This window comes from Parasteatoda tepidariorum, chromosome 1 (genome assembly GCF_982258835.1).
Source record: "Parasteatoda tepidariorum strain Cologne lab strain chromosome 1, Ptep-v5.0, whole genome shotgun sequence".
NCBI lineage: Eukaryota > Metazoa > Arthropoda > Arachnida > Araneae > Theridiidae > Parasteatoda > Parasteatoda tepidariorum.
The window spans coordinates 7,178,805-7,198,795 of record NC_141755.1 but is presented as its reverse complement, the minus strand read 5'-3'; the positions used below and the strand labels follow the sequence as shown (position 1 = coordinate 7,198,795).

General features: G+C 26.7%; 1 protein-coding gene across 1 annotated transcript in view; it reads left to right on the top strand.

Moving 5' to 3' along the window:
* Window positions 1-19,991, top strand: part of LOC107437202 (nose resistant to fluoxetine protein 6) — a 68,519-nt gene that overhangs the window by 33,207 nt on the left and 15,321 nt on the right. The window contains exons 2-8 of the mRNA XM_016049124.4: window positions 1,042-1,298; window positions 5,536-5,650; window positions 8,152-8,239; window positions 10,993-11,090; window positions 14,090-14,269; window positions 16,479-16,572; window positions 17,272-17,373. Coding sequence (XP_015904610.2) covers window positions 1,042-1,298; window positions 5,536-5,650; window positions 8,152-8,239; window positions 10,993-11,090; window positions 14,090-14,269; window positions 16,479-16,572; window positions 17,272-17,373 — 934 coding nt within the window. The remainder of the gene's footprint in view (window positions 1-1,041; window positions 1,299-5,535; window positions 5,651-8,151; window positions 8,240-10,992; window positions 11,091-14,089; window positions 14,270-16,478; window positions 16,573-17,271; window positions 17,374-19,991) is intronic.

Below are 19,991 nucleotides of genomic sequence, written 5' to 3'. Positions count from 1 at the left end.
TTTTTTAAGTTGAAGTATTTTTAAAGTTAAAGTATTTTTAAAGAATCTGAATTCTTACAATGAAACAAAGGATTTCTATATAAATATTTTCAACAAAGGATATTCTCAACTGAGCATCGTAACTGTAAAAATATATTTTTTTTAATAATTTTAAAATATCACAAAACAATAATTACTAAGAGAAAAAAAAATTCAGGTATAATTATTGTACTGTAAAATAGTAACATTCCTAGTAAAAAAAAGGCAATTCTGGTGATAAAAACTAAAAAACATGGTATTGAAACCCTTTTTTTGGTAAATCTTCTATTCATGTGATAACGGTTTGCTAGAAATTCTGGCTTTCAAAATTATAGTTCGTATTGCCATTCATATAGTAAAAAATACAATCCCGAAAAGGAAATTATTCCGAATAAATTGGTTTTTGTACTATGCTTTAAGGTATCATTATGAAATTACCGTTTTGTACCATATTTACTAAAATTTATCTCATAAAACCATATTTAATAATTGATATGACAAAAAACATCACCAAAGCACTTCGGTAAAAATTACCAAGATTTTTGGTGTTCCCATAGAGCCAGAAATATACTAGTTTTTCAGGGTAGTTTTGAACATTCTTTTATTTCTCGGGGTGTTCAAAGGCTACCATAAAGCATGTTCTACCAAAGTTTTAAATCGTTCTTGTAGATATTGCTATATCTAGCACAATTATCTGTTCTTAAATTGAAAATGCGTCAATATATTTCATTCCTTTGTATAATCATCTCCCGTATTATTCAGAAAACTTTTTAAAATCCATACCTTTCAAGTTGACATTTTAATAATTCAGAATTATTTATTTAAGAAAAAAGTAATTGAATATCTTTATTCCAAAGATTTGATGATTTTCAGGCGCAGGTAAGTTGACTGCTAAAAATAAAACATACGCTTTTTAACTCTTTATTCAATGGTCATTATTTTTAAAACATTTCTATTTCTTAAACCATAAAGATATTTTTCACTAAAAAGTTGTCCTTAAATGTTCTATTTGTACATTTTCAGTGGTGGATGCCACGGGAAAGCCACCTAGTGGAGTTTTCCAGGGTACAACCATGTCTTTAGGAGATTTTGACGAATGTATCAATGTTAGAGTTGGAAAATTAGGTAAAGAGCCACTTCCTGGAGAAAGAGAATATTTTCATGGAAAATATTGCACAGTAGAGTGCAAATTACCAAAAGGAATACTTGACGCAATTGATGAATTTGAAAGTGTCCCACCAGCACAGAGACACAACACGTCTATTGGGACATCGAAAACGGTAATATTATATATTTTAATTGTTATACGGGAGTATACTGATACGCCTTACGTATATATTGATATTTTGTATTAATATATATATCATTATTACAACTCAAAACAAATGTATATAAATGCCTACATAAAACCAAGAAACACCCTAATAAACAATATTTATTAACAAAAATATAAAAAAAAGTCATTTGTTTAAAAAAATGTTTAATTACTAGATTACTTTTTATAGATATGTAGAGCATTTAAGGTAAAAATTTAATGGTACCCCTAAGCTTGCAAACTGTGTGAGTTTGTAACATTTCAAACGAATCACTGTCTGAGCTGTCATTTTGAAGGTCTGTGTGCTAGTTTGTGACATCGACAAAGAGTCCCAATGGAGTAAAAATTCAGAAACTAAGTTGTCGTGTTGAAGGTGCATTCTCAATGGTAGGAGGAAGTGAACCCGCTAACTTGAGGAATACCGGTGAGCAATGTTGAACACATTGTCATCTTTATGCTGTTAGTTTTAAGTTGTGATGACTTAAACACAATGAGCCGCCTGGTGTTTAACAAGAAAAGGTAAGACCGGTTAGTGAAATTAGAATGGGTACCTCAATCGTATCAAAATTAGTTCTGTTTTCTAGAGGATAAACTCTGAATTTCACTTTACTGTTTAAGAAGAATTACCTACCCTATTGGCGTGTTACTGTTGATCACTTTACGGTGTGTCCGTCGATACGTTTGCTTTGCTAAGAAAACACTCTAATGTTCTTAAACTAGCCTTGTTTATTGGTCAATACAGTAATAAATATTCTTTTTTTGTCCTGATTATTATACGTTAAAGCAAGATTCACAACCTAACAAAAAATAAGTATTCAGTCCAAAAGTTGCACTCTTCTCTTATAACCTTATTGTTACAGACCCTTTCCCGCTCGATTTATGTTTATTCTGGGCCCACGAAAGCTGCAACGTAGTGAAAGAAGAAGAGGACTACATCCTAGGTTGAAAAAATCGCTTGACAACCTCTAACTTTTTTAAGGCCTCTACACAAAATTGCAGTTTTGTTTATTTATAAGCTCTTTGCAGTTTTGTTTTAAAAATCTGATTAATAAGTACCATATTTTTATAAGGAAATTTCATCGGACTCTCTGCAGTCCCGACTCGGGATAATTGTCCCTGTCTTCCCCCTCCATGAGTAAGGCCTTGACAACATCACATGTAAATTACATGGGCAATTATCTTAAAATGTTTTCTACTTCTCCATAGAAACTCTAGTATTTCGAAATTTCCCATTGAGTAAACATGTGCACTCGGTTAAACTGGAGGATTTGACTTTATCTAGAAAGAAAATAATTTATAGAAAAAGTAGTAAATCTGTGACTTTTCAAGAATGATATATAGCACACAACTAACCAATGAATTAAATCTGACAATTTTGGGCTCAAACAGTCTAGCCTTCGAATGTTGGTAACCCGGAATTAACCCACTTTCCCCTGTATGTTACGGAAATGCTTTACTTTACATTTTCTAGTTATTTCAACGATTTTTTTTCCCTTCAACATTGTAAAACATTAAAAGATTGTTTCATTTTGTGACATTAAACTTTATTTTACCGCTAAATTTATGAATCAAATTAATTTTAAGAAATTTACAGGAAATATTGTCATTACTCATCATCTTAAGTTGTCTTGATTGTTTTGCAAATTTTCGCGGAACAAACATTAGCGAAAATCTTTAAATTATTATTTTTACAAATTATTACTTTATTTCTTTCATCTTTAATAACACAAAATAGTGCTGTACAGTAACAATTTATCTTTATTAACACAATACGGCTATTATTAATTATCGCTGTTTGCTATTTTTAATAAATGTGTTATTCACTGGAAGTAAGTGCTATTGCAAGTGTTATAACCCGTTATACCCTACACTGATGTTTTTTTTTAAGTTTAAGAGCAACTGCAAAGTACACATTTGCCTAGTACATTACTATATTGATGATATTTTATACATGTTTTTAAAGTTTAAATGCCTTAAATGAAAAGGAAAACTTAAGAAGAATAAATAGTGAAGCAAAACAGTTTAGCACAAAGTATTTGCACAACAGATGAACAACGAACACAAAGAGTGGGTGTCTTCATCCGAAGTAAATAAGCAATTGACATTGTCAAGCTGTTTGGGCTGGAAATTACCATTAATCATGCACATTGGAATTATAACTAAAACGTTGAAAATTTTTGCATTAACCAAACTTTATTAGTAACTATTAATAATAACCGGTAAATGAGACAAATTCTTAGCCACTTTGACCAGAGATTAACCACTTTGATTGACATACTTGGTTATTATTAATAATAATCAACAATTTATCAAATGTGTTTTCAAATACAACAGTGGTTATTAATCAGAAATTAGAGTTTCTAAGCACTCCACTATTGTTTTGATAAATTCGAAATCTGATTTTCTCATATTCTCAAAAACTTTACTTATTAAAAATAACCGATTATTAGTAATTGCCGATAACAAATATACACTAAATATAGCTAGTATTTAAATTTGAAGATATGTAATTATTTTGTAGTATGATATACACGAGATCTTGTAGTGCTTTATATACTATTGAAACACAATAGTTATTAAAAATATAATATAAATTATTATGCCTTTAATAACCTTTCAAATGTCTTTAATAGCCGCAATTGCTACTAAATATTTATTTTCGAACAATAAGTCTGAAAGTAATGCATTTCAAATTATAGAAGATAGCTCAATACCAGCGTTGGTTTGCATGACAAATACTGCTTTAGGTTCTCAGTCACATAATTTAAAATATGCAAACCTTGTTTGTTCTTAATTTGTCTAGACATGAGGATAATATAAGAGTGAAGATTTATTTTTAACTCTCTATTCCTTAAATATTGTTACTTATTTTCACTTAAGGTTAGCGATAATTATATTTACCATGCACATTTTGAGACAAGATATTTCCTTGGCTAACGCAATAAAAGAGCTGAAAACAATAAACTAGGAAGAATATTATACAGAAAGATTATTCTAGTTTCCTGTTTAAAAAATTATTATAATGTCGTATCAAATTAGGTCTTCAGTATGTAAAAAATGAAATTATAAATTTAAAAAAAAAATTATTTCCAGTTTTTATAAAAATGTAGTTTCATTTTTACTTTTCTTATAGCATGCAGTTCCTAGAAATAAATCTGAAATATTTCTTCCTCTTTTAATTTTTTTTTCTTTTATAGTCAATTCTTTTTCAAGCTGCTTATGAAACACTTTAATAAATAATGTTTTGTTTAGTCGTAAAGCTCGAACAAGACCACTTTTTCTATCTCGTCTCTGATAGGTTTAATAAGTAATTTTCAAAAAATACTGTCTTAAATTTTAAGAGCCTGTTAATTAGGAAAAGAATACACTTACGACAGGTTGGTTTTTTTTCTTTTGTTATTCGTTATTTTTTTAATATTTTATTTAATATTAGTTGAAAAACTTTTCAATCGTAACGCATACAGTTACTTACATAGCTTTGAAAAATGCAATTTTAAATAGCAAATTTTTGCAAAATTGATTGAATAGTTTGTAGGATATGGAATTTGAGAAAAATTGTACAGTTAAAATGCAATTTCTTTGGAACTATTTGACCGATTTTGCCAAACTTTTAAAATTTGCCATGCAAAAGTACATCCTTTAAAATAATGTGAAAATTTTTATACTAAAATTAAACCTACTACTTATTACTTGAACTTTACTTAATTAAACTTATTTTACACTCAAAATATTTTCGACTCTTGTAAATAAAAGTAATATTATATTATTTTGTAACCGTCGTTGAACAGCCGACCCAATTTCATGGGTTTACGACTACTAATGTTCAACTCCGTATCCTTGTAATTTTGAACCAATCCAGAAGACATGGAAACTCCAGGATCAGTACCCCCAGAGGTATTGATTTGTTGTGGGAACATGGAGGACTTTGAGACTCGACAGATTTAACGTGCATCAGTCACCATTTACTACACCGGCGGGGATCGAACCCACGACCTCTTGGACATGAGCCCAGCACCCTACCGACCAGGCTATCTCGCATGGAATTATCTTTGGCTAAACAAAATTTATATCCGTTTAATTATTTGCGCACTGTACGTGCTTCGTTTCTTTGATTGTTCTTTTCTATGAGTAGAACAATAGTTTCATAGTAATAAGTATTATAAAAAATATTATATGTATGTATTTATATATTTATTTCACAGTTTCTCAGCATATTGGTAAAATATGGACACTACATGAGAGTTGCAGCTTTTAGATTTGGTGTTTGTATCCCATCAACATGCGATGTTGAAGACTTAACCAGTATTGCATATACTAGTAAGCAATTTCAGCATATAAAATTATAAAGTTGGTGGATTTTTTGAAAAAACAATGTGCTATTTTACGCTTTGAAGACATTTAACTTCAAAAGTTTATGAATATATTTCAGTGAACTGCAATTATAAAACATTCATTTATCCAACTAGTATTTAAATACAACAATGATTGTTAAGCAGAAATTAGAGTTCCTATACACTCTCCTAATGTTTCAATAAATTCTGAATCTGATTTTCTCAAATTTAAAAGAAAAAATACTTCATATAGTGTTTATTGCATTTATTATTAAACAGTTTTTTTTACGACGTTTAATTTTTCTAAACATGCTAAATCTGTTTTTTTTTCTCAAAACATTCGGGCAACATGTTTTTATAAGAAGCTCTTAAGACATTTTAGTATGCATATTGTCTTATGAAACTATGAATAAAAGAACATGAAAAAGAGTAACAAAAGATAAATAACAGTGTGCCACTATCAAAATGGCAAAAGATCTTCAATAATAAAATAATTGCTTTAATCTATAATTCCTTCAAGGACATCAATAAGATCACTTGAGAGAGATGTTTGAAAAATGGAATGGAATTTTTTTTATTGGTTTAGAATTACCATTTGGTAAAAATGAAACTGCAACTAATTGTTTTTCAAACATTTTAAAAATGCATCAGTGATATATACTATTTTAAAGCTCTCATTAAATAAAGAGTTTATAGCACGTCCTTATGTATTTAATGTTTTTTATTCTTACAGTCAGATCAAAGTAGGATCACTAAGGGAATACGTCACTGAATTAAAGTTATCTGAAACCACTTGTTTTTTCTTTTTTTTTTTTTTTTTTTTGCTTTAGAAAGGCGTTTATATAAAAATAAATAATTTAAAATGAAGGATTTTTGAAAACTAAAATTAATTATGTGCTTAACAGCTAAATTTCGAAGGAAATGGTAGTAATTCTTTAGGTGAAACGTAATATAATATATGACCAAGATGTTGGCCAATGATGCTTAATTAAGTTTGGTAATAGGTTGTAATTGAAATAAAATGTATGCTATGCACTCAAAAGTAAAATTTGCAGAAGAAAAGGTACTAATTTATTTAAGGAAACAATAAAAATATCGGCATATTATTGGCGCCAATGTTGCTTAATTCAAAATTCTTTATAACAAGTCATATAAAGACTTAAGTATTTAAGTCAAAATTTTATTACAGTTGTTTTAGAGCATAAAAAACTTTTGCATTATAAACCAGTAAAATGTTTGTATTATAAACATCAAATTAAAGCCTAATCAAATTAATATTTTAAAATGACGATTTAGCTTTGAAAGTTAACAAAGGGACTTAAAAAGTAGTAATATATTTATAATTACTATTTTGCATATTTTTAAATTTTAAATACCATGTATCTTATCAACAACACTGTGAAAATTACCCGATAAAATTACAGTAAAATGTACTGGCACCCTGAGTACAACATCCGCAAAATCCATTTTTGCCATGAAATTTTAGACTAACTTTTACAGTAATATTTATTCAATTACAGTGATTTATTAAACATTTCTGTAAAAATTACAGTTAAAACAAAAAAGCAATCAGCAATCATTACAAAACTAGCAATCAGGGTGCCAGTACTTTTTTTCGTAATTTTTCCCAGAATTTTTACATTGCACATTAAGTTCGCTTGTAAAAATCATAATACAGTCAGGGAACAATTATGAGTCTTAAAATTAGATTTTGACTGCCTTTCTTTACATGCCAACGTAATATATTTTCAAATCTAAGCGCATGATACAACAGTTAAATCGTCCATAAATTTTAATAAAAGCAAATATTATTTTGTCAAAAAAGATAAATAATTTCTTAATATACATTAAAATGAGTTTTCGGGATTTGAACACTGGTGTATTGCTTCATCTACATTGTTGTTGAAATCACTAAAGTTTTATGAATGCAACCAGTTTTTTTAAAATTATAATACATTTAAAAACAAATCAATTTGAGCAACCATAATGTTTGCTTTCTGTGAATGTTAATTAACAGATATTACATGTGAATTGAAATATGCAATTAAAATTACCAAGACACAGTAAGTCTGTGCAATAATTACCTCCCACACATCATGATTTTTTTATATATTTTCTAGATAGCAACAGCATCTTACTATGTGTTAAATATCTAAAAATATTAAAAATAGAACTGACTGAAAGATTTATATGGTATTAGTGTCACAATCACAATAGTAATTATTCAATCAGTCTTCAAATCCACTCAATTTCGAAGACCTATTTTAAAATTTGATATTATTGTAATGAAATAATAAAATTAAAAAAAACTTGTGATAGTTTAACATTTAACTATTATAATTTTAATTAATAATGGGTATTCTTGTAAAGGTTTATTAAAAATGAAATAATGCATCAAAAATAAATAAGTTAAAATTATGACTCTTTCTTTTTTCTATAATTTTGTATATTGCAGAGCAAAAATAATTCCATAATTTCGATTTGCAGTTTCGAGACAAATAGGATTTCCTTTGAGTGTTCTTCATTGTCAAGAAAAAAGGAAATTAGAACTTGAAACGGAACAAAGTATTATAATGTAAGTGCACTTTATTTAAAACCATTTTTTAATTCAATAAATAGTCTGCAATATATTTTAAACTCGAATATTAAAATATATTTTCAAAGATAAAATTATAAATAATGCAAGCAGAATTTTGCATATAAATTTCAATTTGGTAATTAAAATATCAATTTGTTCCATTGGAAATCACAAAAAATTGTGCTATTACAATTTTTACTTATTTCCGAAATTCCAACTTATCTGAATTTACAATTCATAAATGAACGAATTCATGAACTAACCAACAAAAGTTTTAATGTTAAAAATGCATCTCAGTATTAAAATAGTAATTACGATGCAATTTACCTAATAATTCATCAATATAATTTGGTTATTGTTGGAAACAATTTTGTTAAAAAAAATTGCCTTCAACGCTAATTAGCCGATAAATACACGATATTTGAAAATTAATGGATATTTTTTAAATCATTCTCGAAGATGAAGTCTCAAAGGTTTGCAGATTAAGGGTCATAAACTGGTATTTAATTCATTCAAAAATAAAAATCTTATTGGAATCTTTTAAATCACTAGTAAAAAAGGAAGGATTAAAAATAAAAACTGTTTTCTTACATGGTTGAACTTGGTGGTGATTCGATCAATCATCTGGCAGCTACAATCGTATTTGCTGCTCTTTTTATTCTTTTTATTCCCACCCTGCCGTTGTAGTTATTGGTATCAATTCATAATTCTGATAATCACCTATTCCGTTCTTTCTGTTCTTTTCATTCCTGCCCCGCAGTTATTTATTATATTTTAGTATCATTTTCATAATTCTAATAATCACCTATCAACCCCAATCCTTATTTTTCTTTCAGAAATTAAACAGTTTTATTCTTTTTATTTCTGCATGCATAGTAGTTATTCATTAAATTTTGGTATTATTTTCATGACTCAAATAAACACCTAGCAACTCCGGACCTTATTTTTCTTTCTTCACTTCAACAGTTTTATTCATTTCATTTCTGTATGTCATAGTAATTTGTTAGAATTTGCAAGCTATCATTTTCATGATTTCTAATATAAATATCATTTGGTAACCCTAATAAGCATACATTTCTACATTATTGATGAAGAAAAGAAATAAATAAATTAATAAAGAAATTTAAAAGTAATATTAAGTTTGGTCATTCCGGAACAATATGAATAAAAAAGATTTTTTATAATGAAAAAATAGAATTAACTACAATTTAAGTAAAGTGAAATTAGTTTACGTTTATCAATTATTAGATATGGTAGATTTCTTTTTATTTAAGAAAATGAAAATATGAAAGTTAATTACGTTTAAATAAGCCATAGTTTTGATTCAAATAATTAAAAAAATAAATGACATGAAATTGTGATAAGTTTTTACGACAATTTAATAAGCTTTAATAATCATTTTAAATTATTTTTTTCACTGAGATGATTTTATTTTAAGTCTATGTTTGCATTCTTCATCTGGCGTCAATGATTTTATTTTTAATAGGATTTACTGAAAACAAATGACGAAATGAAAATAAATTACTTTTGAATAAAGCCGACTTTCAATTCTTTTGTACACTGTTACAACAAATATAAGTAAGTGGACAGTTTCAAGGATAATTGTCAGCTGAACAAAAAGTAGGAAAATGCATATTTGAGATATTTTGACACCGTTGTGAAACTTGCGATTTATTTTCGACCAATTACTGTAACGAATTTAGTATTCCCCTTTAAATTTATGTTATTTACTTGAGGTCATAAATGCATTAATTTAAAATTGTTTTATTTTTATTCCCTTTATTTATTATTATTTTTTTATTGCTTCATTTATCTAATTATTGGGTCAGAATCAAGCAATTAAATAAACAAAACGGAGTAGCAAAAATTAGGTTTTTTATACCCAAGCATTGACGAAAACTTTTATTCTGATGAGAGAATTTTCTTTTAAAATATTAAGATTCGACAGAAATTGGAATAAATACGAATCTGTCATGAGTACGAAATAATACGAAACTGCTGAATAAAAACGGCATAAAATTATTTAATATTAATGTTGTTTCCATTTAAAAGAGAAAAAAATATTTATTCTCTATTTTATTTAACTTCATATTTTATCAACTTATTTCACATAAAATTGCATTTTTAAGATATAATTTCTTTAAATTTAAAATTATTACAATTGATATATTTTATAGAAATTTTGGTTATAAAGCACAAAAAATCATCAACTAAATTAATTTATAACGTATATGATTCGTAGATTGTATTTTGTTTTCAGGCAGATGATGCATTTCCAAAAATGTCAGATTTTCCGTCATTTCTCATTTTGCCCTATATAACTGGTATCACAGCAAGATAGCTAAAGATATGATCTATTCTAGAATTTTCATTCTAATTTCCTCATAAATTGTTAGTCGTAGCAATCAGTACGTATTATATGTTTACACGATACTTACTTTTGAAAATTACAAAGAAAAATATATCAAAAATGCAACTTATTTTTACTGAAAACTTGTAAAACACTCTTTAAACATATGTTAATTTATAACAAAAATCATGAAAATGTTGCATTATTTTTTAATAAGCACAAATTCTTGAAATTTGCTATTGTTTTCAGATTCATGGGAATATTCCTTTAACAAGCCTTAATATTCTGATCATGAGTTTATTTTTCATGTTATTAAACCGTAATCTGAATAATATTCAAATATTAAATATTTAAATCAGTCGCATGATTATAAAATAATTCATTTTATGTTTACCTTCAGACCTGTTTTAGTATTCATCATTGGCTTGGTACTCCTAAGCACAGCAGGCGAAATTTATTTCATGAAATTTCCATTTGATCCAACATCGAAATTTCAAGGTAAATATTGTTTTTGTAAACATAACAACTATTTTATGAAAGATTTTGATTTATTATCATTGGTTTGGTACTCCTAAATACAGCAGGAGAAATTTGGTTCATGAAATTTCCAGCTTACCCAACATCAAAATTCTAAGGTGAATGTTGGCTTTTTAATCATAACAACTATTCTATGAAATATTTTAATTTATTAGAATTCTAGAATTTATCGTATGAGAACATTATTTATTTATATGTAGTCAAAAAAATTTTATTAATTAAATAGAATTATTTCTTTTTATCAAAAAAGCCGATAACATATTAAATAAAATAGCAATTATAAGTGATCAAAATTTCAATCTCCCACAGAGCACAAAAATATCTTGCTTTAGTTTTGTCTTTTTTGAAGCTTATTACTTTAAAAATGCATGGAAGAAATTAACAACGAAATATCGTACTTTACGGGCAGACATGCATTGTGTGAACAATTGAAAACACGCTAATTTGACAAAAGAAATATCTTATTATGTAATATAATAAGATAATAAATAAATATCTAATACTTGATATAATAATTAAATATAATATAAAAATTTTCTAATATCTAAGCATATAATATTAAAATTAAATAGGAAAGATGTAAAATGTGATTTTGAATTGAGAACGAGTATGTTGTAAAAATATTACAGAAAAAATTACAGTTAAATGTTTTTGGCATCTTCAGAACAGCATCCGTAAACGTAAAATTTTATACCGTAACTTGCAGAATAATATTTGTTTAAATACAGTAACTGAGTAATTTTAAATTAAATATTGCTGCAAATATTATGATATATCAAAATTTTAATACCGTGAAATTGTAAGATAGAAGATAAATTTTACGGCGAAAAAAAACTGGCTAACTGGGTGACGGTACTTTTTACTGTAATTTGATTTTGATATTTTTGCAGCGTACATTTAAGTGTTGTTTTCGCAACAAATTAAAACATCTTAGACATTTTGAGTTTTTGACTCATTTAATACATTAAAATGAATTGAATATTTCTTTAAAATTCCTTTAGTTTTAATTTCATTACAGATCCAGGATCATGTGCATTAGAAAGGATTGACAGTTTAAAGAGCAGATGCGTTCAATTTAAATTTTCCTCAAAAATATAAAACAAAATTTGTGCCATGAAGCAATTTAATTAAGAAAGCGCTTTTTGCATAAAATTTAAGCTCTTAGTTATTACTACCTTTGTTAGAAAAAACTGTATAATGAACGAACTAATTACATAAAATAAAGTCAATTAATCGATGAAACTCAATACATTTTAAGCTTTATTCATATAAATTATTCATAACAATCTGACAATTTGATTTTTAATTAGAACACATGCATTAAATTTTATAATTTCTAATAACAGAAAATGGCTTCATTGTATTTGAATTTCAAGATAAAGAGCAGTTGAAGTAAAATCATAAATAGGAAAAACATTATTGCAAAATCATTATTCAAAACAGTAGAACCATGCTATTACCTATTGATTGTTTTTGTTAAAAAGTAAAACAAATTCCAGCTATATTAGACTCTTTTTGCATTTTATTTTCTGTACAAAAATTGCAAAATTTCTTAATTTCATACATTTCAAATGGAAATGTTTATCATTAATTCGAAAATTAATCTATACAAATTATTTAAAAGCTTTTAAAAACGTATTTAGCGTATTCACTCACAGCTTTTGACACTTTATAAACTGTACTAAAATCATTGTAAAATATAGAAAAATATGTCAAAATTTAAAAAATATGCTATTTTAAGCAATTTTTACGTTTTTTTTTTATCAGGCATACTTTAGTTAAAATTTACTGCCTAGTTAAAAATTCTTATCATTACGGTAATATTTTAATTCTATTACATTTAAACCAAATGCAATTGCACGTTTTCTCTTTTTCAACGTTATTGCTGTATTTCATGTTACATTCATTACAATATCATATCAGTATATTTAAGAAAAATCTCTCCTTCTCAAACTGAGAAAGAAAATATGCTCAAAACTACCAGAAAAGGGTAAAATTTACCAGATTCGGCCTCTATGGGAACACCAGAAAGTTCAGTAATTTTTGCTGAAGCACTTTGGCAATGAAATTAGTAGATTTAAGAATAAAATATGGATTCACATAATTGTGATAAAATTTCGTAAATGTGTTAAAATTCGGTAATTCTATTATGATGCATGGCAGAAAAACCATTCTTTTGAAAACCGGAATTTTTGTTAAACCAGTATCATATTTTTTGGAATAATTACCAAATTATATAATTTGGATATGGTATAAATCCCGTTTAATTTGGTTTTATTAACCAAAATTACGTCTTTTTTTGTTATTTTTTTCTACTAGAAATGTCATTACAGCACAATAAGGTAATTTAAAAAAAAAATTTTTGGAGTATAATAAAAAATGTATTACGATAGTAACACTATCCAGATAACTCAACTCATTAATTTTTTTCACAAAAAAATAACAATAATAGCAATTTTTACTAAAATTCATATTTTAAACTTGGAAACAATTAAAAATATTAAATAGTATTTTCCTATTGAAAATTTCATTCGTTTCAAAAATATACAAATATAGAAAAGCAGTCTGCATGTGGACTGTATTTTTCGTATTTGTACAGTTTTGAAGCAAATGAAGTTCTCAATCAGATAATATCAGATAACGCTTCTGTTAAATTTTCTCACATAGAGAGGAATTTTTAAAGAAAAACAAGTTTGAAAGGGTCAAGATATTTGGAAAAAAAAGAAATATGTCCTTTTAAATGGCCAAAAGAAAATAAAAATGTGCATCATGAAATTTATTCACAACATTTTCATCTATTTGAGAGCTAGTAAATACTAAAATGGGTAAAATACCAATTCTCTTAACGACAATGCTCTAACGATTATTTTAACACACTTAGTTATAAATAATATTTAATTATTGCATTTTAATTTTATTTGACTATTTTATTTTTTACCTTTTACCATTTTAATTTTTAGTCTCCTTGAAAAGACTGTTCTATTCACTGTCAGCAGTTCACAACACTAAGAAGCTGGTAAAAATAGATAATGACAGACATCCGATGCCTATGCTTCGTGGAATATTTCTCCTAACTGTTGTAATGAATATTCTAGCACACACTTATTTAATGTACAATCATTTGTTCTTCTTTAAATATAGTAAGTATGGGTTTCATTATTGATTATTTTATGCTTCACATTATACTTTTATTATTATAAATTTAATCTAAATGTAAGATACGAGTTTTCATGACTTAGTAACGAATTTCAACTATTTTACATCTGATTAAAAATTAAGTATGCTTAACGAGCGTGCGATATAACGTTTTAAAATTTTTAATTTTTTTGTGTGTTTGAATTTTAGTATTTTGTTTCTAATTTTTAATATTTGATTTTAGGATTTTTAATTTTTTGTGGTTTCATAAAAGTGTCTAATATTAATGATTTGCGATTAAGTTTCAATACAGTCAGATTTATTTTAAAATTGCTTCTGCCTAACATTTTATATATAATGTAGGCTTATTGTGGATGCAGTGATATGATTTTGAAGTCCAAACAATTTTATTTATTTCTGATGCAGTCATAAAAACGGTACACTTTACCAAACTTTCAAGAGTAGGCTTGGTAGAAAAATTTAAGATCTTTTTATGGCTGCATCACAATTTATCACGCTTTATGAGTCTTCCTCTTCTGAGTATGAGAACTGTAAGTCACATTAAGCTTTAAAATTCGGCAGCCAAACTACAAAGGATTTCATTCTTTGTCATACAAACATCTGATTTGTTTTAATATAGTAAATGTTACTTTAGAGGAACTTAGATTTCTGTTGTTTGCAAAAAATGTCGAATTGTATCACTCCTCGCAGTCATGTGATGGTAGATGATTTTGAAGGAAAATTCGTGGCTCACCGAATATTGGTCAATAAAACTAGTGTCTGGAATTGACAATCCAACTTCTAGATTGTGACTCATAAGACCTTTATTGATTTTTTTTTAGAATGATCACTAAACAAACCATTTTTCACAATAAAATTGCACCGTATCGCATAGACACCGTATCGCTCCAGAAACACACAGCAAAAAAGTGTGCACGACATGTAAGCGAATCATAAGTTAAGCATCTTCTAGTTTGAAATGTCTGACTATCGAAAGAAAAAAAGAATTTCCTTTTCATCAGTTGCCTTGATCAATTTCTATGACTGTGGTTACAAAGTAAAATTATTTCAAGTAGGAGTGTGAGGTAAAAAAAAACTGATTACAAGCTGTAGGAAATGTATCAAAATTTCCTTTTTCGTAATGAGCTTTCTCGTGTTTCCGAAGCTGCGTACAGGTCTGTACTTAAAGGAAAAGAAATTCAGTCAGTAGATTCTTAAGATGAGAGAGGGGAATGACACGTAACTGTACTATATAGTTCAAATTAAAAAAAAACTCAATATTTTTCAAGTCATCTTTGTTTTGTTAATTACTATATATTATTACTAAAAAATTGATTTAAAAGCAACGAAAAGTAACAGTTGTAAAATATTCATAAATTCTAGGGTTTTGAATGAATAAAAAATATTTTTTCATTGATCAGAACTTAAAATGTTTAGTTACTTAAAGCATAAAATAACTAAAACATTTTTATTTTGAATTTTAGCTGACAGAAAAAAATTACAAATATAAGATGGTTTATTTTTAATTTTTCATTTAATTTTCACAGTATGTTACGTGAACAGAAGGTGTTAACCGATTTGAATTTTTATGCCACTTTTCTTCTTTTTACAATAGGAAAGTTTAACGCACTGAAGCGTTATAAAGTATCGACCCTATCCATTTAAGAATAAGAAAAGCTGAACTTTACTTGATTTTATTTCAAATTTTAGAGAGAAAAAATAGAAATGCCATAGGATTAGACAATTTAAAACGACATATAATTATTTTGCCTTAATATTTTCTTCAATCATTTTAAAATAGATTCATTGTATACATTTGTTGTACAGGTTCCTCCATTATTAATGTCATTGAGATACATTTAAACACTGAAAAAGTAACAGCATTTATGCTTCAAAAAAAGGTGCAACTCTAAAAAAATTTATCTTTTCCTTCCAAATGAAATAAGAGAAACGAATTACAAAATATAACGAAAATTAAGACATTTCATTCAGTTTTAGGCACATGTTTATTACTTCTTTTATTTGAAGAGTGAAGAATATTACATTTTAAAAATAGTGTGCTTAATTTTTGTAGCATAGTAGATAACATTGTTTTGCGACATTTTAGAATAAAGAGATCAACAAAATTTGTGTAACATACACATACTTTTATCTATTTATTGTTTCATTTGTTATTTGTTGTTTTATTTGTTAATTTTAATATTTTCATTCCAGGCAGTATCATAAATTATTTAGAATATATGGAAAATTTCTCCTTTTCTGTTATTGCAAATGGATCGAATGGCATTGAAAATTATTTCTTTATAGCGTAAGTTGTGCATTTTAAAGTTGTTTTATTTATATTTAAAATTTCCAGAAATTTTATGAAACGAATGCAAATTACGACGATTATATGATTAGTTATGGAAAAGAATTCAATGATGTACCAAATTCATTATTGCTAATTAAGTTTTGAAATCCACTTTATATTTTGCGCTTCTCTATAAAAATTTCTTTAGTATTTATTTTTAACTAAATATTTATAATAAAATATAAAATGTTTTATGGTAAAATTATTTAAGTTGTCTTTATTTTCTTGTTTCACAAGACATTTAAATGTATTTTTTTAATATTTTTTAAACCTTTTACCACAAATATATTATCAATTCTAATTATTAATTTTAATTATCTCAGAGATCAAGCAATTTAAAAAAATTAACGGAGGTGTCTAATTTAAATTATCCCTAATTAACGAAATTTCACTGCTTATGCAGTGAAATTTCGTTAGTGTAGTCTCATTGTGATAATTTTTGTAACAGTTGTGGTTTCATTTTCAATATTTACCAACCTTTAAAGGATTGTAAAACAATCTTCAAAACAGTTGTAGAATTTTAGTTTAATTTAAATTTCTCGTATAAATTAATTAAACAAAAGGTTTAAAGAGTGTTATACGTGTCAGTAAACATGTTCACAAGAATGTTTCAATAATTAAATAATTGTCTTTTAATTTTACTAAAATACATTTCAGTGGCTTCCTCATAACATATGTTCGATGGAGAAATTTGTCTACTAAAAATAATCAACCTGCTAAAATGAGTTTATTTAACCTTTTAGTGAAACCTTATGTTAGGTAAGTAAATATATATTTCTCTTTATAATATTTTGAATAATTTTCTACCCATTTTTTTGTATTTAAAATCATTTCACAATTTTTCCAGTTTCTGAAGGCAGTCAGCTTCGCTAAATCGTAACTGAACTGAAAATTACAATATGACTGCAAATGTACACCAGGATATAGATTGTAATTTTGAGAGTCTAGTAACTGACTTCTATGAAGACTTCTATTGCTAATTAATCAATAGAACGTGATAACTTAAAATCATTGTTAGAATTAATTAAAATATTTACATATCTGGATATTGGAATACTAGAGCATAAGTTTTTTTAAAAAAAATTTTATGCATTAAAGTAAGAGACGACTAATGTTTGAATAGATGATTGTAAAACGAATGCAGGCCATTTTTTCCATGTTTTAAAGACAGAAAAATAATGGACAATTGCAGTCAATTTTTTTTATGTTCTTAATGAATTCAGAATGATGGAAAAGTCCTGAAAAACATCTTTTTACCTCCCAAAAAATGCTACTTTTTTAATTAAGAGCAATTAAAAATCGTGTACTTTCGTTTTCAGTTTAAAAAGGAAGTCACGTGACTTTTAAAAGAGTGACGCCATTCGAGCCTGACTCGCGTTTGTTTACACTTTTTCTCCTTGGTGATTTAACGCTTGTTTACGTGCCTAGTTGAACGTCGTTTGTTTTTTTAAAAATATATTTTAAAATCGAAGTGTATTGCTTCTAAAATAGAAGGACACTTTGGGGGAAGATCTTTGATATCTTTTTTACCTAAACTAGAAGCATGAATAAATTTTTGGGATGAACCAACTGATGAAAGTTTAGATTTTTTCCAATAGCATTCTATTTCTGTTGGAGATGGTAGCGAACATTTTCGGTGAACCCAGAAAAGAAATGCTATCATGTGCTTGCATCCTCCTGCGCTGGCCGCACAGTTATCGCACACTAATGAGTTTATGACCCCAGAAGATTCATCACATGTCAAAGTTATTGCATATGCTTTGGTTTTTATTTTATGCTCAGGAGTCATTTTCCCTTTAACAATGCAGATATCACTTTCTCGCTTAACTTGCACATAGCCTATAGCATTATCCCCATATGTTTGTCTTGCTGATCTGAAGTTAATATATATATATATATATATATATATATATATATATATATATATATATATATATATATGTGAAAAAAATGATTTAAAAACTGAAAAACAGAATCTTATTAGACTAAACAACCAATTGAGACTATGAAGCAAAACTTATTTTTAAATTTAATAGAAAAATTCGATAAAAAAAACATTAGCAGGTGTAGTTAAAGTAAAATATACTAAAATTGAAGATGTGTATTTATGTTTGACAGTAGAAAGGGTAAAAATATTCTATAACTAGCTTGCCTCTGACTATTTCTTTAATTTTTTTTATAAATTAGAATCTAATTTTCTTTAATTTTATTTTATTAAATATTAATTTTTGATAAAACAATAATTTTTAATAAAAATAATAGCTTATTTATTTTTATAAAATCGTTTATAAATTATTTTTAATAAAATTGACTTCAATTAATTTTTAACTAAATTAATTTTAATAAAATTGATTGTAATTATTACAAAGTTGTTTATAATTGGTCTTTAATAAAATAATAACTTTAATTCAAATTAATTTTTAATAAAATAATACATTTTATTAAAATTAATTTTTAATAAAATAATTTTAATAAAAGAGTAAGTATAACGTTTATAATAATAATTTTGTGAGTAAGTATAATTATTTGTTTTTGTGAGTAATAATAATTTAGTGTGTAAGAATAGCGTTTAGTTTTATACTTTTATGAAAGTGGAAAGATGTTTTTAGTATACTTAAATCCTTGCTATATTTTAACGTGTACCTATATGTGTTATAACAAATCGCCGTTCCATTTTCACACACAAAATTATTTACAGCCAGGGGCGCCGGTAGAATAAAATATAGGGGGGTGCAACCCTTTAACAAACTACCATCCCCACAAAAAAAAAGATTAAAACTATTCTGTATGATTGCAATTCTTGTTTGATTAATCAATTTTTTACATAAAATTTTATAACTAAATTGCTTTTCTATTTATTTTTAATTGCTTAAAGAAAATCCAGGGTAGTGTAAGTGCACCTCCTTGCCGACGCCCTTATTTACAGCTACAGTTTATAAATAAACAAATTTATACCTTTGAGCCTTTATGCCTTTGATTTCAGGCGAAATGAAATCTTGGTTCGTTCGAAAAAAATCCATAATCATCTCTTCAGTAACTTGCGGCAAATTGTCCGTTTGAGCTTTTTGAAACCCCTCTTCCATTTTGATTCTATATATGCAATAGATTTCAAAATATTTGCTGCTAAATAGGCATTTAAATACACGAGGGAAAATTTGGAAAAAATAAGTTAAAGAAGAGCTAGTTAAAACCGCAAGAAAGAAAATACATAATAACAACGGGAAGGTCGTGAGGAGTAAGGCTCTAATGACGTCACACCAATCAGCGGTCGTTTTCGAGTGAGGGCGTTTTCGCTCAAATTAAAATATTAATAATTAAATAAATATTTATTTGTCAGAGTTAAAAATTATATTTTCGTAATCAGGAAATCAATCTTA